Raw genomic sequence first — 27,714 nt, 5'->3', positions numbered from 1 at the left:
AGTTCAGTTAAAGGTAAGAGAAAATAAAACAACACTTGAAATAGACGAGGAAGGTAAAAAGGCAGTACAATCTAAGAGGGTCAGAAATGGTGATCACTGGCCAAGTGGAGTGAAAAGACTGAGATACTTTCTAAGAAGGAAAACCGGAAAAGAACAAGTACATGAGGTGTCAAGTCAAGTTGAACAAGAACAATAAAGAAGAAAAACAATACAGAAATCGAGAAGAGTGAGAGTGCCGAGCAGAAAATATAAAGCTCCTGGATGGACATACATCATACTCAAGGACTTTGAGAATCTTGATCTGAATGAAGAACAAGAAAGTGTCACTATTCAAAGAACTGATGAATGAAAATTGAGACCACCTTAAAAAGAAAAGAATTTGAAACAAAGGGTGGGAATTGTCAAACAAAATTAAAGTAGAGAAGAAAAGAAACCAGAGAAGAAAAGAAGATAAAGAAAAAGGGGGCAAAGACGAAAAGCTTTGAAGTGTGGGATCACACAAAGATTTTTTTAAGAATAAAATTTAGATTCTATTTTTTCCTAGAGAATTTTTAGAAGAAATCATTTTAGATATTCATTAATTTTTAGTATTAAAAATGGCAGAAACGGAAGTGACTGAGCGTCTGAATTCTAGTCTAAAACGAAGATGTGTTAAATATTGTTTGTGTAGTATCTAAATACTAATGTTGATGTGGTTTTTGTTAACTCTTGTGATACCTGTTTTAATGGTAACTAATAACCAAAATACCACAAATATTAGTGAACGAGTGAATGCAGTTACTAAAGGAACTACTACTGCTAATTTGGAGCAAATGGATGAAAGCATGTATCATCATGACAAATCAAATAGTGATTCGTTATTAAATGTATTTACTAAACTCCTTTATGAATATGTTAATACAATGGATGTGAGTTATTGTTATGTTTGTATGAAATCACGTTCGTCTGTCTCAGATGGGGTGACATATCACTATCTTCCTTTAACATATGGTGTGTCATGTGGTGTTGTGTCCAGTCTGTTATATGTAACAGGCAAGCTGCAGTATTACTATTCGAATATGGATTTGGTCTTTTCTGAAATCCCTATTCAAAGAAACATAAACCCAGTGCTTAGTAGTAAGGATGCAGAGTTCATGGGTGAGTTCTTCTTAACAACAAAAACAATAGACATAACATATGCTCAAAATAACTATTTACCATGCATTTTACATGATGAAGAGAAAGATTTTCTAAATTTAGTAGAGGAGAGAAGGCAGGTTTTCCAAAGGAAGGCTGTTGAACAAAAGTCACATGCACCGCCATGGGCTAATCAGGAGGGTGACTATAAGAAAGGAGAGACTCATGCTGCAATGTCCCTGGACTTGTCAAGAATGGGGAAATTCTGTCTGCATAGACTAAAAACAGATTATAACAATATCTTCATTGGTTCCAGTGAATGTGAATATACCTTCTTAATAATGGGGGGATGGGGACTAAAAGGTGGAACTGATCCTGTTTTCCCAGGTATTTATTACATGTGTGGTAAAATGCCTATTATAGGTTGCCTGCACGATGGTATGGTAGTTGTTACTTTGGGACAGTATTTCCAAATGTTTATCACATAGATAAGAACAATGGAATCAATGAAGTAAGTCAAGGACTAAAACGAAGTAATAGATCAAGTTTTTCAGAAATAGTAGGTGACATATTTGGTGCACTGATACCGTCAGTTGGAGTCGTACTAAACTCACATAAAATACGTAAATTGTCAACGGTAGTTGATCATCTATCAACAGATTCTGGCATGTTGAAAGGTATTGAGGGATATATTAAGAATATTAAAAAAATTCGGGAAGATTTGACCCAACTGGAGGGTGACGGTGTTTGGAAAAGACTAAGTAAAAGTATTTCCACTATAGGTAGTTGGTTTCCTACTTTTGGGAGTAGACTATTAGGAAAAACATCAATACCCATAATTTCAGTAGCAATAGTAACCCTGATGATAATGATGACACATAAGTGTTGCAAGGGTAAAACCAGAACCAGAGTGATGACTGAAATAAAGAATAAAAGAATGGAAAGAAAAAGAAAAAGAAAAAGGGAAGAGATAGAATTAGAAGTAATCAAAGGAAGTCTATATGATAAGATGAAAGAATTAGACATAAAAGAGAAAAATGAAGAACTTGTAGAAAGGGAAGCAGATTCTGAAATTAGATAAATAAAGTTGGCACTTGGTAATGATGGGTATTTTCTGATGGCTCAAAAATGCCATCAGAGGGGGGATTGATGGAGCAAGGTCTGAAGAAAACTAAACTTGCTTGGAGCAATCCTTCATTAACTTTTACTAACCGTTAAAACTGTAGATGAGACGAAACTAATATACACCAAACACCGACACATGGGGAGAAAGCTTTACGCATGCTTAATTGATGTGGAATAAAGTGCAACGCGACTAAAACACGCTTTAATTTGTAAAAACGCTTTGCACATGTGCAAACCAGAATTACGTAAAGATAATGTGACTAACCCGCTTTGAGAGGGAAAAACCTCACGCATGCGCAAGGAGGACTAACATGTGATCTTGAGAAGCCGCATGCCCGGCATCTGCTTGCTTGAATTTAAAAGAAAGCAGCTGTTGTTAATGCTTTGCCCAGGAAAAATAATAATAACATGTGGTAGAGTAGAAGTGGGTGGTGAATAGTGAGAATTATATGTTTAAGAGAATAAGATCTGGTTATGATTCTTTTTTTAATAGTAAGCATTTGGGCCTGTTACGCCTATGACAAAAGGAGAAAATGGCGCTGGATGACAATGAGTCGCGCAAGATCAGTGGATTCGTAATGTGACCCGATGACTGGAAAACTGAACAGCTGCCAGATACCAAGGACAGAAAATGTGGGAAAGTGAAGACGTGTATCCCTCGTCTATGGAGCCTGTTTTTTTGAAAGTGTTATTAAAATGGCAACAATATATGTATGTGAAAGAGAATTATGAATGAGCTAAAGGTGAAGGGTTTGCGAGACAATGGTACCTTAATAAAAATGAATATGTCAGCATAGTGTGATGAAAACTCCCCTTGCCCTGTCCAATCATATTTCATATTTTACTAATATTTGCAACTATCGAGGGTGGGACATGTAGAAATAAAGACTATAACTAGAAGTGAGTGAAGAGAGAGAGGCGAGAGCTGCTGCTGATGGGAGATGCGATTGCCAAGCCAAGAGAAGACAAAGTTAAGCTTGCTACTGCTGGGTCGAGAGAGAGGAAAGAGCAGTCTGGGAAGATTCAGATCCAAATGACAGCCTGATTAGATTAGAAGACTCTGGAAGAACATCAAGGAGGGAGAGAGTGTAAGAGAGGGATGCGCCATGGTGCGTCGGGTTTGTAGAGAAGTCTAGTAAGTATCAGTCCTGTCCTGATCCTGTCCTATAGCCTTTGTCCCCTGATTCTAACTCAGGGGACCTCCACCAGTCCTTTGGCCAGAGGGTTGGTTTTCAGTGCTTCTAATAGGTAAATATTAGTCTGTCTCAAAATTTGCATATTTTGTTTCAAATGTAATTTTGTTTTGAACCTTCTGTCTCTTCATCTATCCACTCTTAGGACATGATTTGTTGAATGAGTTTGTGTCATTGGTTGTATTTGCCCAATGAAATTTTCTCTCCCATGTGAAGAATGATGGAGTTTGCACTGTGAATTTGTATTAATGAGAGTTCAATTTACGACTGAAAACTTAGATAAAACTTATGAGTGTGGATGAACATTTGGGTAAATGTGTATGGGCCCCATTGAATATTTGTTTGTGGAATATTCATCCCTGGCCTTCCGCTGGACCAGTAACATCTCATTACGAAGAAACCACAGGTCGCACCAATTTACTATTCTCTACAAGCCAATTCCCCCACCCCAAAAAGGGAAGGACAGGAAACTGGTTACCTGACTTGGCTTTCATCCTGGCCTAAAGGGACATAGCCATCAACTGGAAATCATGAAGGGGTCCAGCATCCAACAGTGGACAGGCTTAGTGAAGTACTGAGCACAGTTAGAAATAGGAGCATACCTAGAGAAAATTGCAAAGGCCTGGGAAACCACGAACACACACAAAGCTGGGAGGCTTACCTCACATGCTTTCAATGCTCCACGGATGAAGTCGTGGGAACCAGACCTGCTGCGACCTTGGCTGCAGCTTGCAGAACTCTGATAGGGGAGATCCTGGAATGGGCCAGGGCCCCATTGTGTGCCCGCCTGGAACTTGAACCCTGGGCATGCCAATAGATCCCAACCTCAGAACAGGAAAAATGTCTTGTCTCAACGTTATAGTCATCTCCACATGGGGCTAAAGCGACACTCTGTGGGATGGATCCCTATTGCGCCCCTGCCCCTCCCCTTCTTTCCACCACCCTTGTACGCATATCTCAAATATTTTTTACCACCCTCCTAGCGTGAAGATGTCGCAACTCCTATCTGTTTCTCTGAGTTTCAATGCTTACTGCCTACATTTTTAAGTCTTCCACACTATATGGAACATTTTGTGACAAAAATCAATTTATGTTCCTGCTTTTGTTTTTTAACTCAGTAATCTTATCTAGTACAATTTCGTCCCTCTCTGGTGCTTTCCAATCTTTCACACATAGGAACCTATCTACTTTTGCTAGTTTTCTTTTATAGGTCTCGCCTGACCCAGCGCATGCGCTGGTCTGTCGTGACTTTTTGAGAGGGCTCCAAAAAGTGCTATCAGGCCAGCCTAGAGCTACAGTGCATATGCGTGATTACTTTCGCTTTGATATTTGATTGCGATGTTGATTGATTTCATGTAATCATTTAAGGGTGTGACTCCCGGTGATTCTCCTTCATACCATTCCTCTGATATTGCATTTCCCTCGTTGGGTTGATGTTTCAATTTGATAGGCCTCTGTGTTGAATCCATGCTAGTTTCTGTGTGCAATAAGGTTTTTTCTTGATGAAGGTGATTTCCAAGGTAAATGGCCCAATCTTCCTCGGATATATTTGAAGACAGACCCTCGTGCATTGGGAGAGTGAATCTTTTTATTGTTTCCCAGAATCTCGCACTGTTTTTCATCTTGGAATACGCATGTAGTTTTGCCCATAGAATATCCTCATTGTCATGCCTGGCTTTCCAAATTACTTGCTTCAGCTGTGTTTTCTGCTGTCGCAATACAGCTAGTTTTGAGATGTTGGTTGGAGACCGACGCATCTGCCGCAAGTAATTAATACTATTTTTGATTGATTTTATCTTGCTCTTTTGCGGCATGGTGAAGTTAGTGTGGCCTCTATAACCCTGCTGTGATTTAGATTTAATTGGGGCGAAGATGTTGCCAAGGCATTTGTATAATTTGTCCATCTCTCTATTTCATTGTCCCCTTCCCGTGATTCAAATAGAAGTTTAGCGACTTGCTGGAAGTTATCTTGCGTCGCTTGCATACATTTTATTTTCCTATAGTTGATTGTGGTAGTTATGCCTGGTTGGCCCTTCCATTTCATTAGTCTTGGCATATTTGTGCGAAGTATAAGCTCCTGGGGCCGGTGATCACTATCAGCTTTGTTGCCCATACTAAATGAGAACATTTCATTAAAGAGGGTTAGAGACACAAAGGTATAGTCCAGTGTTGAGTGTTTGGTTGATGAGTGATAGGTGAATGCAGGGGGCATATCACCTATACTTCTGCCATTCGCTGCTCTGAGCGTGAGATGTTCAAGATCCTCTATAAGACGCTGGCTGATTTTTGAGGGTGCTACTGAGGAATTGGTGCCCTGAGGCGAGATATTCCATAACTGGTTATGTATAGAAACTTCCTCCGCTTTCGATGGGTCAAGTAGATGTAAATTACAGTCTCTTGTCAATATCATATCTGGTGTGTTGACCTCACTCATGCATGACTCTACGAAGTTGTCCAGTTGTTTTGCATTGTTAGATTTCCTGTTAGGATGTATGTACGTGTTTATTATTACTATGTCCTTGTGCCCATTCCCTGATGGCCCATTGTGGTGGAGATTTTTATAGCGATGGATTCTGGTGTTGCTGAGCTAACTGTATGGACTGAGGTTGCACAGATGTTATTTAGGTAGATCACCAGGCCTCCCTGCAGGTGACCACATCTTGCCCTTTTGAGGGCCGGTGCATATAAACGTAGATATCCTTGTAGATGCAGTGGATCTGTCATCCATGTCTCCTGAAATGCAATGATGTGGAATGACTTTTGATAGTTCATGAAGGCATGGTCTGACAGCTTGCTGTTTAGCCCATTAATATTCCATGAGCATATCCGTAGTAAGTTTATTTAACCTTCTGACAAATTGTACCTGCTGATCTGTCAGTTGTTTCTTACTTGGTTGGTGACTACCCTCGTGGGCCATCTTGAGCCTTCATGGCAGGAACCTTGATGTGAGTGATTCGGGCGAGATATCCCTGTATCCTGTGGCTTCCTCATTGTGACCGGCGTGGGCCCCCTTGAGCCCTCTCAGTATTAACTTAGAGGTGTTGGACCGTTCTGTTATCCGTCTGTCCCCTTGCCTCTGTATTAGTGGTGCTGGATAACCGGGTGTGTTGATGGATTTTATTTTTATGCCCCAGTTTTCAAATGTCGATCTTTTCAGTAATATTTTTTGTGCAATGTTTTCCGATCTCCATGTTGTCCGTGTGACCTCACCCCCCTAAAGCAATACAGGACTTTTCACAGATGTGCGCCATCTGTAATGCTTTCTTAAGTAAAGGCCAACAATATAGTGATAGATGTTTGCCCTACATCTTACATTTAGTTAATCGATTATTATTCAATATAAGATAATGAGCAACTCCCTGTAAATACTACCCATTTTCACTGAGTTATTCAGACCAATTCAATCGAAAGAGCAGTAACAGGGAGGATGTTTGTAGCTGACATATGGAACGGATTTTACACATTAAGCATATGGCACAAGCCATTACATTGTCATGAGGTTAGTAGGGACCATGCACAAACGCTCCCAATTTTACTTGTTCACGTTTAAAGTTGACATCTTTTTAGACAACGATGTTTAGCACATTTTGCTTGCGTGCTTGCATGCAATAGTGTACTCAGAAAGTGTTTTGCTTACAAATACATTTCTTCATAGGCACATTATCATACCATCATACTTTTTTCAAAGCGCCAAGTACACTGCGCATACTTCCCTTGTGTATTATTGTTTGTTCAGGGACAGCTCTGAATTGGTAGAATCAACAATGACAACCAAATCTGAACTCATTCACAGTGCGAATGGGTCCAGTTTTGATTATATAAACTGCCCCAAGCCTTTGTTCGGCGGAGGAGCATTTTCATGTATTGTCGTAGTCGCCCCGTGCCTGAGTTCTAGCCCAGATGAATCGTATCACTATCCTGAGAGGGACTGCGTCCTATTTTACATCAGACTGCCTTCAAGATGTAACATGCACACAGGTAAATGGGGAGTTAGACCACTCCAAGGTGTCTGGTAGAACCGCATTTACCTTACGCTCTCTAGGATAGGTAGTGCTAGGTAGGAGTACAATTATATGTATTCATATAATGAATGGAATGATTTTAATGGTTGAACTATTTATCTTTTTCACCATTCTTGTAATGCTGGTTACAATGCTTTATTTCCTTCTACTAATCATTTTATCTCATGTATTTTACACAACCGTCCAATTGCTTCAATCAATGCTTGAAATGCCAATTTGTGTATTTCTTGTGCCTCCCTTTGGGCATGCCTGAGTTAACAACAAAAGTGTAGATCTGTTTCCACAGGTTGTATGGCACAACCACACTTTCCTTTCCCATGTGTTCTTTAACAACGCGGGCGGAACAACAAATTCGTCAGAACCACGCATTCCATTTACAATGCAAGTCATTACAATGACTTACCTTAGGGGGGTGCTGGACTTTGGAATAGTATAATTTACTATTCCAACTCCAGTCCCTGCAACAGTAAGGAAAGTGTTGGACTTTAAAGTCCAACGCTGCTTTACCTAACGCATGTCATTGTAACGACTTGTATTGTAAATGGAATGCATGGTTCAAACACAATTGTTGTTCCGCCTTTGTTGCAAAGACAATGTGTTGTTCAGTAGTCATGGTATTTGCTGTTTCCCGTTTCCACAATTTCTTTGTGGGAATTAGGGGTTTCCTCTTCTGAAGTTGCAGACACCATCCTGTACCCTGTGAGGTTTAGGGGTCCAGGTGGCACACTGTGAGCAAGCCAGGAATAAGGCCAACACATTTTGATGGTATGAGTGGACTCAGTCTCCATAGTGTTGACACTTTTGTTGCCCTAATGCTCAGTCTTACTGAATTAGTAGGAACCGTACAACAACATAAGTTTGAAGCAAGTGCTCAATAGTACCTGCGTAGCCTGGCTGATGACACCTATCAGTTGTCCTGTAACTGCATTGGAACATGCCTACAGTGAAGTACACTCTAGACACATAATACACTGAATGTGCCTTTTAGGACAGTAGAAATGGTGCTCCTGATTCCTTCAATGCATTGATGAGGCCCTTACATCTGCGCCTGACACAGAGTGTAGCATTACACTGCTTTGCAGAATGCCCCATAACATAGTATCGAGGCTTTTTGTGCTCCACAACGGGGAAAGGGAAAACAAAACCAAGGAGGAGTCCGTTTAGGATGACGAATGTGCCAACAACTGCAGGGTACCAATGCTGCTCGTATCACGGATTAACCAGTTCACAAGCACTTAATACCAGTACTTAGCAAACCTTTTAAAACCATGACCCAATGTTTATAACAAGAAACTTTTGCGACCCACCTAACTTTAATGGTTATGAGGCGGGTTATTTTTTAATGTAACTAATGCATCCTGTTACAGCACATTTTCCATTTAAAGGGCCACTTTATTTACATAGGCATAGAGTTTTACTGATTAGACTGTATTGCACACAAATGATAATGTGTGGAAATCGGGTTTCAGTGAATATTTATCATTTGTATATCAGCAAGTAAAGTGTCCTGATTTGTTTTAATCCTATTGAAATCTTTGTTTCCATCACACTTCAGGATTACAAAACAAATGTGTTTCATTTTTCCTTTTATCACTGCTGAATGTGTACAGTTAATTCACAGGTATTTATATTTTGTTGTGTTTTGTTATAAATTACATCCTAAAGCCTTTCTTTTCACGGTCTCTGTACCCCAGCAAGATTGCCACTTAATTCACTTTACTCTTCTTTCTCTGAGTAGAAAATTAGAGCCGTTTGTAAACACCAATCCTCATGTTAAAAAATAAGCAACAATTGTAAGAAAGTGGATTTATGTTGCAGTAACTCCCCCCCCTTTTTTTGCCTAATAGCTGATGCACTTTTCCTTGTCGTGCCCTGGGCTCCTGCCAATCAGGTGCCCAGGGCCTGTGCTCCTTCCCCAAAAACTGCCTAACAGCCAAAACCCAAATTGGCAAACCCTGGCCACATGTCAGCCCCTGGTAAATGGTACCCTAGGTACCCAGGGCCTTGTGACCAGGGAAGGCCTCTAAGGGCTGCAGCACTCATTGTGCCACCCTTAGAGGCCCTGTACCCTGACACACACACACTGCTCTTGCAGGCTGAGTGTCTGTATACAAGACAAAACAGAGAGTCGACATGGCACACATCCCTGTGTGCCATGCCCACAACCTACACTGCCCTGGCATACATCAGCCACGTCTCTAGCTGGGTGCCCTATGCCAGTGGTGTGGGCACAGAGGCAGGAGCCCTGTGCCCCTACAGTACCCAGGTCCATTCCTGGGTCCTGTAAGTGCAGTGCTGCCATCTAAGAGTATATGGTGCTGGGAGCTTGTCAAACACGAACTCCACAGTACCATAATGGCAGCACTGAAGACTGAGAAGTTTAGTATCAAACTGCTCAGCACATTAAATCCACACTGATGCCAGTGTGGGATTTAATGTACCAAGCACCACAGAGGGCATCTTAGAGAGGCCCCCTGAAACCTAAACCTACAATCCACGTCTGTTCTGAGACTGCCTAGGCTGCCACACAGCAGACATGTTGCTGGACCCCTGGGCAGAAGAGCCCCTGCTCTCCTGGGTCTGCAACAAGGCACATCCTGGGCGAGGTGCTAAATCTCCTCCTCCAGGATGGGCAAGGGGAAGCTTCAAAGGCATGCCGCCTCTGTGAGCTTCCCCAGGCCACTGCAACCCCCCACTCTGGCGGGAAGCTTGGCCGGAAACCCCAAATAAGGACAGGGGATGTGCAAGCCTGCCAACCCCACCCCTCAGGTGGGGGAGGCAAGGTGAAGCACATCTCTGGGCTCTCGCCATCTTGAAGATGGGAAGCCCTGCCCAATCAGGACTAGGCTTCTGCCCCCCTCCCACAGGAGAGAGGCAGAATAGGGGGTGTACCCACCCCAGGACAGGGGCCCATTGGCCCCTGCCCTTCACCTACCTGTAACGCCCCTAAATCTAGTATTTAGGGGCACCCTGAACCTTCCTTCCCCAGATTCCAGATTCCAAAAATACAAAGAAGAGCAAGAAGAAAGAAGACCTGCCCTGCAGCTGCTAAGAAGAGGAAGATACCAACTGCTTTGGCCCCAGCCCTACCGGCCTGTCGAGCCTCGAACCTGCTCCTGCTCCAACCCGGCATCTCTTGTGGCCAGCAACCTCACAAACCCCGGAGGACCTGGCTACCTTTTGGCTCTAAGCCCCTGAGACTCCCATGAGTAGAGGCTCTACACAAAACCTTCTTCTAATTCCTGGCAGCAGCCCGGAACCGCGAACCCAGCACACTCTGCACCAGCCAAGTCTGGCCAGTGCCAGAGTGAACAAAGACCACGAGGACGACCTCACGGCAACTGTGACCCCGAGTCCGGCACCCAAGGACCTCCCTCGACACTCCTGAAGAAGCCTGCAGCTTTAGAACAAGGTGCCCCCCCTACCGCGATCAACAGAGGGTAAGATTTCCCAACACCAAAAGGCACCCCTGCACGCGGCGCCCCGTGGCCCCCTGTGCCCAATCCCAGGGTACCTACCTATCCTCCAACTACCCAAAGATGTAACATGCACACAGGTAAATGACCCGAAGGCTCAGAAGCACCCTGCACCCAGCCGCCCGAGTGGCCCTGGCAGTGCAACCTCTACACCTACCTACTTCCCCACTTGCCCTGAGTAAGTTACCAGGAGCCCAGCTCCCACAGCCGCGTGGCTTGCTAGTGAGCAGCCACCAACCAAGGCCCCCCCTATCCCTCATAGGATAACATTGGGCCTAACTCTCTCTGCACCCGGCCGCCCTAGAGTCGCTGAGGGTGAACCAACTGTACCTACCTGACCCTGGGGGACCCATGAGTCTATGCCCAGAACCTCAACTCTGCCAGTCGAGCACTTACCTTTAAACCGATAACTCTTTTTTCTTCATAGGGTAACATTGACTGGCTTTTTCCTGAAATTTCTTCTAAGTGTGGACTTTTCAAATCTTAAGATATTCACCAAAAATCAGCCGAGTAACGAAAACGAAAATACTCACCTGCTCTTAGGTGAGCTCCCAGTGCTGGATCTTGGTGCCCAGCACTGACTCTGAAAAATACTTACAACTGTACTTACCAGTAACCCAATTTTCTCCCATAGGAAATCATTGACTGTTTTTCTGTGAAATTTCTTCTAAGTGTCAATTTCTGCAATCTTTAAATATTCTTCAAAAATCGTATAATATCTGAAAGCGTAATTACTTACCTGTTTTGGATAAAGGTCCCAGTACTGAGTCTAGGCACCCAGTACTGGATTACAAAAGTAACGAGAACATACTGTACCTGCAACCTGAATTTTCTTCCATAGGGAATCATTGACTGTTTTCTTTGAAATATTTTCTGTCAACTTTTAAAATAGCTAAATATTGTTTAAAAATCATCACAGTAATTAAGTCGACTTTCATCACTTGATTCTAAGTACTGACCCAGGACTGAATCTAGGATCCAGTCCTGGAATTCCAAAAGTGATCCTAAAAGTAATCTGTGGCAAATAACATGAAACTTCCATTGAACTCAATGCATTATTGTATTTAAAATAGTGTTGCCTATTGCAACCACTTGTAACTGTTTACAAAAGTCAATTGCATATGGCAAAAGTATTTATATAAAGCATCTCATTCTGAGAAAGTATATTTTAATTCCAATTGTTGGTTCTAAAATAAAACAAGCATATATTTTTTATATTTAAACCAGTGGCCTAGAGTTCAGTTATTGAGTGTGTGAGACCATTTGCTGACTGAGTGTGTACAACAAATGCTTTACACTGTCCTCTGATACTGCCTTACTGCTCGACCAAGCTACCACTTTAGAGAGTAAGGTTATATCTAACTTTAGCCTCTGTCAAACCCTTGGGGACTGTGGACTCTGTACACCCTGTACCTATTAAGGAACAGTATATACTGAGCCACTTTCTCACAACAATTTGTCAGAAGATATCACATTACATTTGACCCCTGTCTTTGAAGTGCAGCAAATATGACAAGATAAATACAGAAAGAGAGATGTACAAGTTTCTTTAGTAACTGATGGTGAGGGAAACAGGGAATCATTTGAGAAATGTGAAAACTGTACCAAATGGGTTGAGAAATTTCCAACTGTTTTTGGTGACAAATTAGGGAAAATCAAAGGATTCAAGCATAAGATTAAAGTGCAAGACAATGTTACACCTGTAAAACACAAATTGAGGAATGTGCCTTTTAGCGTACGTCAAGACTTAGCAGATATTCTTAAAAAAATGTGTGATGATGGTGTGATAGAACCTATTGAGTCATCTTTATGGTTAAGTCCATTAGTTATTGCAAGGAAGAAAAATGGGCAATTGAGAGTGTGTGTGGACTTTAGAAGTCTTAACAAGGTAATTTGGGTCGATTCTCACCCATTACCTAGGATTGACGACATTATCAGTACATTTGCAGGTGCTAGGCTGTTTTCAAAGATTGACCTAGCATCTGCCTATCATCAGATAGTGCTTGAGGAATCATCACGATATCTTACGGCTTTTGTTTCTCCAATGGGTTCTTATCAATGTAAACGGATGCCTTTCGATCTCGCATCGGCGGCAGCCGTCTTCCAACGTGTGTTAGAGAATGTGTTGGAAGGAATTGAAGGAGTAGTAACCTTCCAAGATGATAATTTAATAGCAGGGGAAAATCAATCTATTCATGACAAACGCATGTGGACTGTTTTAGAAAGATTACAATAGTTTGGTGTTGTAGCAAATCGAGGTAAATGTGAATTTGCAAATAATTCAATAGAGTATCTAGGTCATGTGATCTCTGAGCAAGGGGTCGAACCTAGACCAGGTTTGGCTGATGCTATAACTAAAGCACCCACACCTAAAACTAAAGAGAATGTGGCTTCATTCCTAGGACTCTGTGAATTTTATTCAAAGTTTATTCACAATTTTTCGGACAAAACTGTCACACTAAGAGAATTATTGAAGAAAGACAAAAAATTCTCTTGGAAAAAAAACTGGCAAGATGAGTTTGAGGGTTTCAAAAAAGAAATCATTTCAGCTGGTGTTCTTGCACCGTTCGACCCATCACAAGAATGTATTTTTACTGTGGACGCAGGTAATGACGGTCTGGGCGCCACCATTGCACAAATGAGAGGAAAAATTGAAGTAACAATTGGATTTGCTTCTAGGTCTTTGAGGTCTAATGAAAAATGTTTCTCTGTCATTGAAAATAAACTTTTGAGTTGTTGGTGGGTGGTTGATAGATTTAAATGCTTTATTTGCGGAAGAAAATTTGTACTTAGGACTGATCACAAACCTTTATTCAGTATTTTGAGTGGCACAACTATCAAAGATCACACTCCAAGAATAGCAAGATTGAGTTCTAAGCTTCTACAGTACAATTTCACCATTGAATACATCCCAGGTGGTAAAAACATAAGAGCGAAAGAGAGAAAATGATGAAGAATGTTTGATTGCAAGTGTTGATATTTGTCATGACACTACTTTTACTGAACATGAGTGGTGTTCTGAATCCTTAAAAGATATGGAATTGGAAAATGTTAGGAAATATGTTATGATTGGTTGGCCTAAAGAAAAAATACTACCTCAAAATGTACAACCTTATTTCAAAGTAGCAGATGAGTTGTCAATTGAAGAAAAGGGGATGCTGGTACGGGGAGACAAATTCATTCCACCTGTTTCATTGAGGAATAAGATTATTATGTATGGTCATGAAGGACATCTGGGCCAAACCATAACTAAAAGAAAAATCAGAGATAGTTATTGGTGGCCCGGGATGGATTCTGCCATTCTAGCCAGTGTTCGGGATGTGTTGTCTGTGCCACTAGTGATAAAGCTCTTAAAACCGAAGCAGTTCCTCTACAGCCTGTTGAATTACCTAACACTGTCTGGTCCAAGCTTGCCATATATTTTATAGGTCCTTTTGCTACTCTTCCTCTGAAGTTAAGATTTGCTATTGTAGTTGTTGATTACTACAGCAAATGGTGGGACGTAAAATTTGCAGAAGAACCTAATACTGTTAGTGTTATCAAGTTTTTGAAAAATTTATTTTTAAGAGAAGGCTTTCCTAAAGAAATTGTCTCGGACAATGGTGTCCAATTTGTGTCAAAAGAAATGAAGAGTTTTCTTGACAACAATGCTTTCAAAAACAAGTGTGTTGCGTTATACCACCCATAGGCCAATGGCCTGGTAGAAAAAATGAATTGCACACTAGTTGAGTGCATTCAGTGGGCCATTCAAAACAAGTTTGATCTTTGTAAATCTGTTGAAGAAATGTTGTGGTCACATAGATGTTGCCCAAATGCTGTTTCAGGTATTTCACCATTTGAAATATTGCGAGGACGGCCACCTGCCTCTAGATTGTGTCCGACCTGGTTAAGAGAGTGTCAGCATAAAAGTGATCACATGTTAAATATGGACAAAGTTGTGAGACCCAAGTTGAAGAGTTTCAAGGTAAAATGAAAAGGCATTATGACATTGTCCACAGAGTAAATTCTGTAGAAGACAAAACTACGTGTAGGAGACTGGGTTTGTGTCAAAGATCCCAATCATGTTCCTAAGGGAATGTCGAAATTTAAACCTCCTATCAAAATTGAGGTTGTGACCAGGAATGCAGTGAGAACAAGCAGAAATGAATGGTGGAATAAGGGAAGAGTGGTGAAGGTGCATACTCATGATGTTCCTCCCCATGATCCTTGTGTTTCATTCAAGTCGTCTTTGCATTCTCGTGTTGTTCTTTCTTCTTCTTCTTCCTCTTTTGATATTGATGTTTCTGAGTCAAGGTGTTCTTTTCATCCTGAACCTGAGCGTAGGAGTAGTAGACTAAATATTATCAGACCTCTAAGGTTTCGCGATTGATGTTTGTTTTTATTATATATATCTAACTGCATATGTATGTAATTGATGTATTGATGTTATGTTATTCTATTGCTGTTTGTTCTGCTTTCATTTGTGTAAAAGAAGGGAGATATTGTGGTCATCTTGGGTCCATTACATCATAATATTATGTCATTGGAATGTAGAATGCCCTGTGTGGGTTTCTGGTTAAGTGATTCTATGTTAGACAGTTACTCTGGACTGCTGCAGCTGTGGCTAATAAATACACATCTTGAAGTATTCCTGTCTGCTGGCATTTACTACATTATACTTCATTACAGAAAGCTACTCATCTGGGCCTCTTCCCTTCTGGACTTACGAATATAAGGATGGCCCAAAAAACTTTCAGCCCCAAATCTAGTCTTTCACATTGTGTAAAAGAATCAAAATGTGACAGGCAGGATTGATTTGCGAGATTAATTGGGCAGAGATATACAAACGTTCAAGTATCTCAAAAATTTCTGAACAAATTTACACCAGCAAGTTTTCTGAGCAAAGTTCTTTTGTGCTTCAGTGGTTTTTGCTCTATCTTTTCGCAAAATTTGCTATGGGGGCTAAAATGGAAAATGGTACACTTTTTCACCCCCACTTAATTGGACACACTATGATAAGAATTAACAGAATTGTTTGCCATTCTTCAATGTTACTCAACTGCCCAAGCTTAGTGTGTGAATATAGGCCTAATAGGCATACCTCTAGGGTGCATAGAGCGTTTTCCTCCAATTCGCGATCAAAATCAAACACCACTGTTCACCAGAAGCTAATTATTTGGGGGCAGTCCCAGAACATTTGAAATTAGTTAGTGTACTCTTCATTGCATCTAGAGCACAATTTGTCTACTGTTCCTGCTATTATATGTAATCTGTGGGGCGTTAGGTAAGAGGTATGTGAGAAATTGAATTGAGTATACTTATAATGTGTTTCTACATACCTTATGTGGTTGCTCTAATACTTGCATGCACTCCTTATCTCTAAATGATCTATTTAAATGTCCTTCCCATATAGCAGTTAGGGACTATAGCAGGCCAGCATTCAGCAAACCAGCTTTCTCCAAGAGCCTGTGATAATGAGGATTTGTAGGATTTTGTCTGTTGGTGGCTGTTTGAGTTTGTCTCTCTGAGATGTTGTGTCGTTGTGGTCAATGCTGTTATACAACACAAGGTCAATGCACCATAAACTAGGAATTGTGAGCCTGATAATGAGTCTTCCTATACCATAGTTATAAAACTCCTTAACATGCCCTCAGCATAACAGTCTTCCAAGGTATCACCTTGCTATTGCGAAATTTCGGGTGACCTTTTTTACTTTGTATGTGGTTACCACCAGCTTAATTGATAGTGCAACTGTTTCTAATTTGTGAAACGCTTGTGTATATGGATTGGGACACGGTAATTGGAAATCGCAATTTTTGAAATGCAATTTGCTATCACAATTTAAGAATTTATTAGCAATTTGGTACTTTATGCAATTTTTGTGAACCACAATTTATGGACAATTAGTACATCACACAAGGCAAAATTACACCAGCAAACCATTTTGCGAATGGTTAGTGTGTTTATTTTGCCTTGTGTGATGTACCAAGTGTCCACAATTTATGTACAGTTGGTACATCACACAAGGTAAAATATTTTGCGAATAGTTAGTGTGTTAGGGTGTTAATTTTGCCTTGTGTAGTGTATCAAGTGTCCAAAATGTATGGACAGTTGGTACATCACACAAGGCAAAATTAACACCTGTTCAACATTTTGCGAATGGTTAGCACCTTACTAAATCTTTGTACATCAGGCCTCAGACCGTTAATAGCTGTTGATTATACTTGAAGGCCTCACTAAATCAGGCTTTTAGTATAACCAGTGAGTGTGCAAATAGCCCCTCACACTGATCTAGTATATAAAGAATTATCTCTCCAACAGACATTGTGAGACTGCCAGCGAGTACCCAGTTTCTAGAATACAAACTCATAGAAGCTGCTTGACTTTCAGGAAAAAAACCATTATCTTATCATCAGTACTCAAATTCAGAGGTCTCCAGTTCACAGTACTTACACCTTAGCTGCTTCCTCTCTCAAACGTGACCACCAAGTGGGCCTGGTTATGTATATCTGACATCTGTGCACTTGGAGGTTTCCACCTAGGATTGTGTAGAGGCAAACCCTTTTCAGGCAGAGCTTCAGGTTCCAGGTAAATAGGCTCCTCTGGTTGAATGCGACATTTAATATCTTGTTTATTTGAGAAATGCCACTTAAGAGAGCTAAGGTTGGTGGAAAATCATTTTGGTCATTGTATCAGGTGATAGGAGATTACTGTTGGACTGATTGTGTTTGCCTTAATACACACTTTAGTATATCGTTCAGCCACGTCTACTGCTTGACCAGTAAAGGAAATTTTATATCACAAAAATCAATGATGCCAGTCTACTAAGATGTCTTGATGAAATGTTGCCCACTGTATTATATTAGACTTACATGATGGGCAGTAACATACCTGTTTTACTTCAATGTTTTGGTACTGTGTTATTTATAGAAGTAAAGTTCATACCTTTTAACCAAGTTCACTGATTTACAATCCATTCCTGATCATCTTTTGTCTCTCAGGTTCTTGGCGCTGAGTACCATGAGAGTGTACAATCTCCTCTCTGTCTTCATCATTGTACTCCTCGTGCTGCAGTTCACAGTGGACATGGTGCTGTCGAAAATGGAACGTAAGACTTAAGCTTTCTGCTGGATTTGTTGCTTTTATTTTTGCTCCTGTTTGTCACCATCTGGGTTATATTGATATACCTGCCATGTTTCCCCGTCTTCAAGGTGCTGTCTTTAACACTTCAGGAGAGGATTTAGGTGTATTTGCTTTAAATGATGTCATCACCAAATTGGATAGGTAACATAGCTACCATCTTGCCCAATGTCACGTGTCATTGCAAGGTTCATCTGAAAGACAGTACTTTTTGCCAAGTCAGATATGGATGACCTGAAAAGTGCAGCAGACAAAAGAACACTAACCCTTTGGTCAACATTGTAACTTTAGATACCTCCCAAAATTTAATATAAGTTATTTCTCCTGCAATTTATTTACAATTGAGTGTCACCTCCAAATGCAGTTGGGGCTTCCAGTACGGTCATCCTTGGGTATGTAATCACAATTCTTAGTAATCACAAAGGTAATCATCAAATCAAGGGAGCAATCTCATTATATCACATTGCTTCTGTGCCTAAATATTAGAATTAGCGATTTTTTTCCTCTGCCTGGTTTTTAAAGCAACGCGGTTAGTATATTGGAAAAAGCAATTAACTTTCTTTGTGATTTGAAAAGTTAGAAGCACTGGCCTGTTTTTGTAAATAATATTGAAAGCTGTAATTGGTGATGGAGGAAAGAAGGTCTTTTATCTGTTGCAGGTAACTGTATTTATATATTATAGAATATATTATTCGTATGCTTTTTTTAAAATGCTTACATGGGCCTTACATTCTGATAAACTTGATTTGTGATTTGTGAAATTACTGCTGCTGTCACAGCTTTGGACTAGCAACTGTGTATTCCACATGCAAATTCTTGAACATCCCACATTTTCTAGGTTTGCCAATATTTTTGGCCTCGACTGTCACATCATATGTTTGTAGTTGTGGGTCTTTCATGATCTATGAATTTTCAAAGTGAACTGCTCCTCCCCCTTAATTTGTAAAGGCCAATCTCATTATACGTTTGTAATTGTGGGTCTTTCATGATCTATGCATTTTCAGACGGAACTGCTTCTCCTCTTTAATTTGTTCCCTTCTTATATGGATCATCGTCCTCCCGTAACAGAATGGTTGTTGCTCTAACCTTCATGGTACAATATCTATGATTAGCTATTACTGCATGTCAAATGTTTGGGGATGGTTGTAGTTTATGTGCCTCTTTCATTTGTATTGATGTTTTCAGGTGTATACAATAAAATATGTCTTTAAAAAAAAACCTTCAGGGTACAATGGAAATAAGACAGCTGTTAAAGCACTGATGTGCCTTTAAATTACAGATTCGGAAAACAACTTTCAGGTATAAGCGTAATGCTACAGTGCTCAAAATAAAAAAAATGTATGTGAGAAGCTGGCATGGTATATGATATCCACTAATGTAAGTGGGCACCTTGCACCAATCCTGACAACCCTTATGGTGATTTAAGAGGTCTTAGACAACCTTAGAAAGCTCTCTAAGTGGTAGCTGTGGAGAGCAGCCTTCAGGCTTAGTCTAGAAGGAGTGTAAAGCAGTTTGTCTTACCAGAATGCAATCCTATAGTATAGATTAAGGGAAAAAGAACCACAACAAGTATTTATAAAACATATGTATTTATTATATAATACTCTCTAGTACGTTCCAGTATCTCCAACACGGAGTTTAACACAATTTACACAATACTTTAGCAAAGAAACACAGTAAATAGCATGAAATACAGAGTGGCCCCAGGGGGGGACCAAACAATATATACTAACAAAGTGGTATTAGAACCACGACTCGAGTCAAGACAGTGTCATAAGGACATAGAAGTGCTGGGCCCCACAGAACCACCCAAGGTGAGTAGATAGGGACCCCACGGAGAGCGTGTGCAGTGCGGAAACACGACGCATGCTCCATACAACTCTATGTGCAAGTCCCGGTTGGATTTATAAAGATTAAGGATTCTTCCCAGTGGACCCTGGAGAAACCCCGCGGAAGAAAGAAGGTTGGCGAGCCACCCCACCTGTGGATACACTAGCACTCACTTTACCTACACAAGGGAAGCTGGGTGCATATGTGTGAAGTGGTGTCGTAAACCACCGTTGAACCCATTGGAGGACTTCAGGAAAGAGCCGCTGTCGAAGAAGGAGAAAGTGTCCAGTGGAATCCAAGAATGAATTCTTGATGAGAGGTACCTGCAAGCAGATGGGACAGAGTCTATGGCACACAGGGGTGACCAGCAGACTTGGAAGATGAATGCCCTCTGATGTCGGGTGCTGCAGGATTGATGACGATGACCATGACTCTGCAGCTGTGAGGACCAGGCGACGCTCAGGAGGACCAGGAGCCGTGCACTAGCTGTCCCACAAAGGATGTTGAGTGCTGAGGGGTCGGTGTCCAGCGGGAGCACCAACAAGCCTTCGCAAAGGCAAGTCATGCAGGAATCAAAGAAGGAGCAATGTCGGGACCAGCAAGGTCCTGGGGACTCACCAAAAGCAGGGGAGTCAGGGCAGACCACCAAAAGATGCAGGCCACATTGCACACTATGCAGTGTGGCTGAAGATTCTGGTCACTGGAGGTGCTCGAGGTTGGGGCTACTTGAAGCCTGAAGATCTTCTTGCAAAGAAGCCAACAAGCCTTTGCAACTGCAAGGTTGATGCGGTCCCCAGGGGTTCGGTTATTGCAACCCCCACGAGGGTCTGGACAGGGACAGGGAGGAGGTTACTCCCATGTTCTTTGTCCAGTTTCGCGTCAGAGTGGGAGCCAACAGTACTGGTTTGAACTGGACTAAGCACGGGGACACCAAGTGTGCCCCTCATGCGGACTTTCTGGCACTGGCAAGCGCACCCACCCACTCCCAATACACTAAATCCTGTCTGGGAGGTGGTCACACCTCCCTGTGACAGGATGCCTATTTTTCAACCTTCCTCTGCTCGAGCTTGGCTCAGCAGCAGAAGGGCAGAAATGTGTCGGCAGCAACCATTTTGTGCTGTCTGGGTCTAGAAGACGGGTACCGGGAACACTGAGAGTCTAATTGAGGGCTCTTCCAGGGCTTGGAATCATACGTTCCACACCGTTTACGGTATGGGGATATGATTCCAACATGTTTGATACCAAACATGATAGGATTAGTTGCAGCAGTTTCCGAGATGGTCATCGTGTAATTATGCCGTGATCCTCTATATAGTATATGGCTGCTTCACTGACAACCCGGGAGAATGGACTCCATAGGCTGCAGGAGTGTCCTGCTCATGCAGGGGCACCCTCTCACTTAGAACCAAGCACCCTGCATTCAGGATTGCAAAGTCCTGCTACAGGGGTGACTTATAGGTTTTAGGTGCAGTGACCCTTAGATATAGTAAACCTATATCTTCAGTAAGTGGTGCACGCACCAATTTACACAGGCTGCAATGGCAGGCCTGTAGTTCCATTTTGCATGATCTCCCGTGGGTGGCATAATGCATGCTTCAGCCCATGGAAGACCTCTGGGGTACCTCTGCCCTGGGTACCTTTGTACCATATACTAGGGACTGATAAGGGTACCCCAGTGTCCAATCTGGAGTGTACCTAAGTACTCAACACAATACTTTAGGGAGAAAGCAGATAGACTAGGGTCCTGATTAGCAGGATCCCAGTCAGACTAGTCAAAATACAGCTTAGCACCAGGCAAAAAGTGGGGGTAACCATAGAAGTAGATCCTATTTTCCTACAATATATAAGTACATTTCCACCAGATTCTACTCATGAATAAATGCACAGAAAGGATGAGAATGCCTGGTTTAGTCAATAGGTATTTGTTATGAAAAGAACACGGGCGGCTCCTCTGCAATGGCGGAAAACCATCGCCCCACTGGCTCAGAGCCAGCAGGTGAAAAATAAAACAGTGCTCTATCATTTTTTTATTTGTAAGTTGCTGGATCTGAGCTAGCGCGTGTAGGGAGGGATAGGCCAAGCTATGGGAGGGGTGGGGGGAAGGAGGGCTGTGTGCACTTCTAAGTGCGCCTTTGGGTTAGACTGGCCATCTCAGGCCAGCCAAACACACATGCGCACTTATGTTTCTCCAACCGGCGTATTGAACCGTCGGGCTGGAGAAACAGCAGAGATTCCCTGTCCTGAACGGAGCGTTTTTTCAGCCCGCTTAGGCCAATTCCTGCGCTGCTCTCAGAGCATGAAGGGATTGCACATGGAGTCTATCCCAGTGTCTGCTGTCACCAGGAAGAAGATGGAAGCACTACGCAGGAGGCGGCCATCCGCTTAAGGTAAGTTCCTTTTTTTTAAATCTAGTATTAACCCTCCCAACCCCTGTGCTCCCTCCACTCGCCCCACCACCCTTAGTCTGTGCTAGAAAAAAAAAGGATAGAATAATGATTTTTTTTAATCGAACTCTGTAGCAGCATAAAAAACTTTGGGAAAATAATTTTCAGTGCTTCAGTTGAAACCCAACTGGTTGCCAAGAAAACTCCCAAAAAATGCTAAAGCAGGTGCCAGAAATGTAAAGACTTCTAGAGATTGCAGTGTTTCACTTGCAGTTGTGCAACCTTAAACCACCTAATGGACATTCTTTTCTCCCTCAGTGTCCCACTGTGCCCTACCTCCAGTTTCTGTTTCCAGATTGTTACTCTTACAAACACAGTTTACTCCTTGCTTTACATGTTATTCTCAAATCTTCCATTTTCCATTTTGACTTCCATTTTTTGCCACGACAACCATTTACATTTCCATACATGGGGAGGCTTTCAATATTTTTCTCATTACATTAACTGACCCCTCTTACAGTAAGTTAACTAAAGTACTGCTAATGTTGATACTTCATGATATTAATGAATTGAAGATTTACGTAATTCTTAAACTCTTCTTCATACTCTTCTTCCATTTCCAAGGATTGTATGACAGGTACACATCTTACTTCACCACGCACGTCTTTGCATCGCAGATTTTACAACGCATACCACTACCACACATTTACATTCACTCGCATTAATAAAAACCACTTCACCACGCATTCCCCTACCATGCTTACTGTTGCTGAAAAATCCTGTCACAGTCTAACACTGCCACCTACTGTTCAAAAATGATGCATTAATTCTTAATATATTTTTTATTGCATTTGTCGTTTACAGGTTTGGTACTATTTGAACATTTTATATTTTTGGGGGGAAATCTTCCAAGCCCTCTTTATTAATTACCCTCAAATGCGTGGTTTTGTCTTGAGTTGTAAAGACTTGCGTGCCAACAGTCTTTACAATTTAAAAAATGCGTAGAGTTACACACTTACCCAAAGTTACACAAAACATACATCATAGAATAGTGCAAAATAAAGTGTAAACAAAAAAAGAAGACAATGGGAGAGGGAACATTAACACAAATTAAAGTATATATATGCTTCCTCCGGTGGCCTTCCGTTGTCGAATTAGGAGGAAACATATATTGCATCTGGTTCTGTTATTTTACAGACTTTAATTTGTGTTCATTTTCCCCTTTGCCATTGTCTTCTTTTTGTTTACACTGTATTTTGCACTGTGCTACGATGTATGTTTCGTGTAACTTTGTGAGCACCAGTTACATTTTGTGTATATGGTTTGTGTTTTTAAATATTTTTTTATTTTAAATGCCTTTTCTTATAATTATTGTGGGTACCTTGTTTTATTGGGTTTGATTTTTTGGCATATGTATGGGTTGTGCTTTGATAATTTGTCTTTGTTAATTATCTACCTGAACCATTATTCTGTTAATACTGTTTATGGACCCAGTTTCTTGACAACAGAGCTGCCCCTGTTTGTTGTACTTATCGTATCGAACAGCTGTAAGGATCCAGACACTGATTCAACTGTCTTTAGCTGTGTCGCCCTCCTGCAATATTATTTTACAGGTTTGTATGTTCCTTGCTATGCCAAGCAGCAGCTAGACCCATTATTGCATCATGTTTTCCCTTTGAGCTACAATTGTTTACAGTTATTAAAATGCTGGTGGATTTGCCATTAACTATTTTACTTTTCAATATTCCAGGTTTACCTGTATGGCGCAGTGTCAGTTTCAGGTAGGAAGGAATATTTAAGAGAATACTTTTCTGCTTATTTGTTTGTAAAGTGTTTGAGTTCAGACAATGTATCCACATGTGTTCTGCCAGTGAATGTTGCAGCTTTCTTGAATTCCCTTGGGAGGGTTCAGTAGGAAAGTTAATCGATTCTCAAGTAGCCTTCATCTGAATTTGCTTAAGTTTCATTAGAGGTTGGTTCTTCTGAGATGGTAACCTGTATAGTTTCCTTGAAATAGACTTAGCTGCCCTTCTGTATATCCTCGAGATGATTCTGTCTCTTTGGAAGTCAGGATTTTCCAGAATCTCTCCATGTTTTTTTCTCTGCTCCAACTAATTTTGAGTTACTGAAATCAAACGCATCACTGATTACTGCTTTGCGAAGACTGACTACTTGCCTTTCGTGGGTAAATTGATGGAGGAAGTACAGCAGTGTTATGTACCTGGTGTTCATATTATCATTTAAGAATAGCTCTCAACTCAATAATGTGCAAAACACATCTATTAGCTTTAACCTCTCTGCACTGAGGTATGTATATCTGGTGTTGAGATATTTTCCCCTTAGTTTGCTTCTAGCTGGCAATGTTTGCGTCCTATCAACATTACTCCAGCATTTGTGCCATTTAAGCTCAATTAGTTTACCAACATTTGCTTCATGGATAATTTAAAAAACAACATGTTCTTATCCCAACTACTAATAACTTTATATAAATCTGGGTATCAGTGACATGGGCATGAAAATCTATCATGTAATCTTTTAACAAATCAAGAAGGTGAAATGAGTAAATATTAAAGTATCTGGACACATTGTGAGCCCTTGTGGGACTCAAAAAGTAAGAGAAATCTGCCAGCAGCAAAGGCATATTATTTAAATATAAAAAGTATTTAAAAAAATGATGGGAGGAATGTTGGAATTAATCTCAGCCGCGGGTAATCACTTGAGCCACATCCCAGGCCATTGTGAATCTGCACACCATGCCACCTCAGTTTACTTCCACCCATATGTGAACATGTCTTGATCCTGTTCCAATGGGAACAGTCCAGCCTGAAATGCTAGGCCAGGTCCTTCGTAAACCGGAAATCAAGCAACTCAGAACTGGTGTTGCTCTAGTAAGGGCTCATCAGCTAGGACAGCTTGGTTCCAGTGGCACACTGTGCATGGGGCACACTTCTGGGCACACCCGTCCCACTAAGGTGACACATTAAGTATACAAAAAAGTGATGGATGGAATGCTTGAATTAATCTCAGCCATTGGTAATCACTCAGGTCAGTATCCCCGTCCACCTTTATTCTGCACACCATGCCACCTCAGTTTGGACCCAGCCATATGCAAATCATTCTTGACCATGCTCCAGTTGGAAAGTCCAGCCTGATCTGCCAGGCCAGGCCCATCCTGAATTAGAAAACAAGCAGCCTAGGGCCAGTTTCATCCAAATTAGGCTCATAAGCCAGGAATAGCTTGGTTCCAGTGACACAGTGTGCACGGCACCCATGTCTGGACATACCCGTCCCAATTAGGACGAGACACTAAAGTATACAAAAAAGTGATGGATGAAATTTTGATTATTATTATTTAAACACAGGATGGTATTATCTGGAAAGTCGGAAGCAGTACTATTATCATTAACAAAAGCTCGTCTTGAGAATCCTGGCGATCTGTTTGAAAACGGACAGCTACTGGGAGATAATCTGTAGCTCTCGCTGAAGCATACATGGAGTGGTAAGAAAAACAGACAGCACGATCCAGGTGCGCCATGACCACCGTATTTGGGGTCAAGTTAATTTTGCAAGCTATGCCGCGTATAGAGCTCCTGCTTATGTACACTAGTCGTTCCTGACCTTTCCCAGAAGAGCTCTCCATCTCTGTTCTGTGACCTAGAGAATTTGTCATGTACTGTCCCATAGGAGGGTTTCTTCTCTCTATACCACCACCAGGATTATAAGCTTGAGTGTGTTGCCTGGTTATAAATGATGCAGTCCCTTTCTTTGCTACTCTCCGAGTTTTTAGGCAATTCTTCTGGGCCTCTGTGGCTGCATCTCTCTTAAAAACTATCTCTAGAAGTAAGAAAGGAGAAAGTCCAGGCTCCAATCGCTCAATTATTTTAGGTCACCTGAGCCACTGCAGACAGGAAGCTGGGACAACGTATGGATCTTTACATAACGCCCATACTCCATATGATGGTTCCTAGAGTCAGTGCTTAGTAAGGAGCGGAGTCGGCCTGGCCTTTTATTGCATCTGACATTTCCCTTGTGGGTTGGAGCCCAAATTTGAAAGCGTGGGGCAGCTGCTGGGGCCTATGTCACTTAACCTACCTCCCTGGGATTAACTGCAGCAGGCACAGGTGCCTTGAAGAGAGAGAAGAGGGCGATGGGGAGCGAGGGATGGAGAGAGAGTGAGCAATCAGAAAAGAGAGAAAAAGAATGGATGGAAATACAGAGCAAGACATATAGGAGAAGGAAGGGGCTGTTTCGAGCGCTTTTGCCAGGGCTGTTTTTGGAAGCCCGGTCCTGATCAGTAGGTCGCATGTAAAGTACTCAACATTACCCTCTTCTCATCACAAGAGCAGACTGCAAGAAATAGATCTAACCACCAACCTTCAGTCAAGCGATATCCTTCTGCTCACTCGACGACCCCTGCTCCTGGTCCACCTTCCCATGCGTCCAGTGTCACCGCAGGGTCCTCGTCAGGTCTACTGAAGCTCTGGCTTTTTCATCGCTAAAAATCCTTACTTTAGGTTTATGACTAGTACAAAATATATACGTAGCACATAAAATGTATAACCACGTTTTTATTGGATTTAGAAGTACTATCCAAATACTCATTGGTCAACTTTCTGGAATTTTTTAATGCTGTGATGTGTTGGTAACATGGCCGGAAGGAGCTATGGTTCAGTTCTGATTCTTTATTCTGGGTGACTGGCAGACAGCAGTGTGCTTTTAATACATGTAAACAAGTACATTTTCGTTTCCGTCACTGTTTACGCGCTGCCATTAGTTACATTTCTAGATCAACTTACAGAAAGACTTTCATATTCAGAATATAAACCGTATTTAAGAAAATTCAGAATAGGTATAGTCTTATCCTAGTTTCACCTACGCAAAAATCTATTGACTTTGTCAATGTTTTTTACATGTAGCACAACAGTTGAGCTTCTGTGCAACAAGGCTTAAATTTAAAGAGCGCTATGACGCAGTTAATGCTGGCCACATCACAGCACAGCTCTTTTTTTCACTTTAAGCCATATAAAAAAATATTGTCAAAGGAAATAGATTTTGCATTGGCAAAACCCGTTGGCTTTGCTAATGTTTGTTATGTATTTCATACCCTAAAGTTACTTTTACTTTGTGCCGATGCGAGCACAGCTCATGTTACACTGACCCTTTACAAATCAGTCGTACCACGCGTACCTCCGCGAAGTACACCTAGCAAAGTGTTGAATTGATCTAGTAGGACCTTAGCCTGCTACATGCACATGACAGTGAAGGCTAACATACTCGCTATACACACAATCCACACACTCCTACAATGTTGAGTCGCAGGGGGGAGGGTAGGATTCAGTTAAAAGTTTGTGTTGTAAACTGATGGTAGAACCAGCGCTTTGTACAAACAAGTTTGAAATGTATAAAATTAATATAACCGATACAACAACTTTATTGTAACAATGACAAA

The 27,714-nt window shown here is 41.4% G+C and overlaps 1 protein-coding gene across 1 annotated transcript in view; it reads left to right on the top strand.

The window, feature by feature from the left end:
• RETREG1 (reticulophagy regulator 1) overlaps window positions 1-27,714 on the top strand; it is a 576,354-nt gene that overhangs the window by 133,571 nt on the left and 415,069 nt on the right. The window contains exons 2-3 of the mRNA XM_085606905.1: window positions 17,913-18,019; window positions 24,016-24,046. Coding sequence (XP_085463031.1) covers window positions 17,913-18,019; window positions 24,016-24,046 — 138 coding nt within the window. The remainder of the gene's footprint in view (window positions 1-17,912; window positions 18,020-24,015; window positions 24,047-27,714) is intronic.

Source organism: Triturus cristatus, chromosome 5_2 (genome assembly GCF_964204655.1).
Source record: "Triturus cristatus chromosome 5_2, aTriCri1.1, whole genome shotgun sequence".
Lineage (NCBI taxonomy): Eukaryota > Metazoa > Chordata > Amphibia > Caudata > Salamandridae > Triturus > Triturus cristatus.
This window is presented reverse-complemented; position numbering and strand designations above follow the sequence as displayed.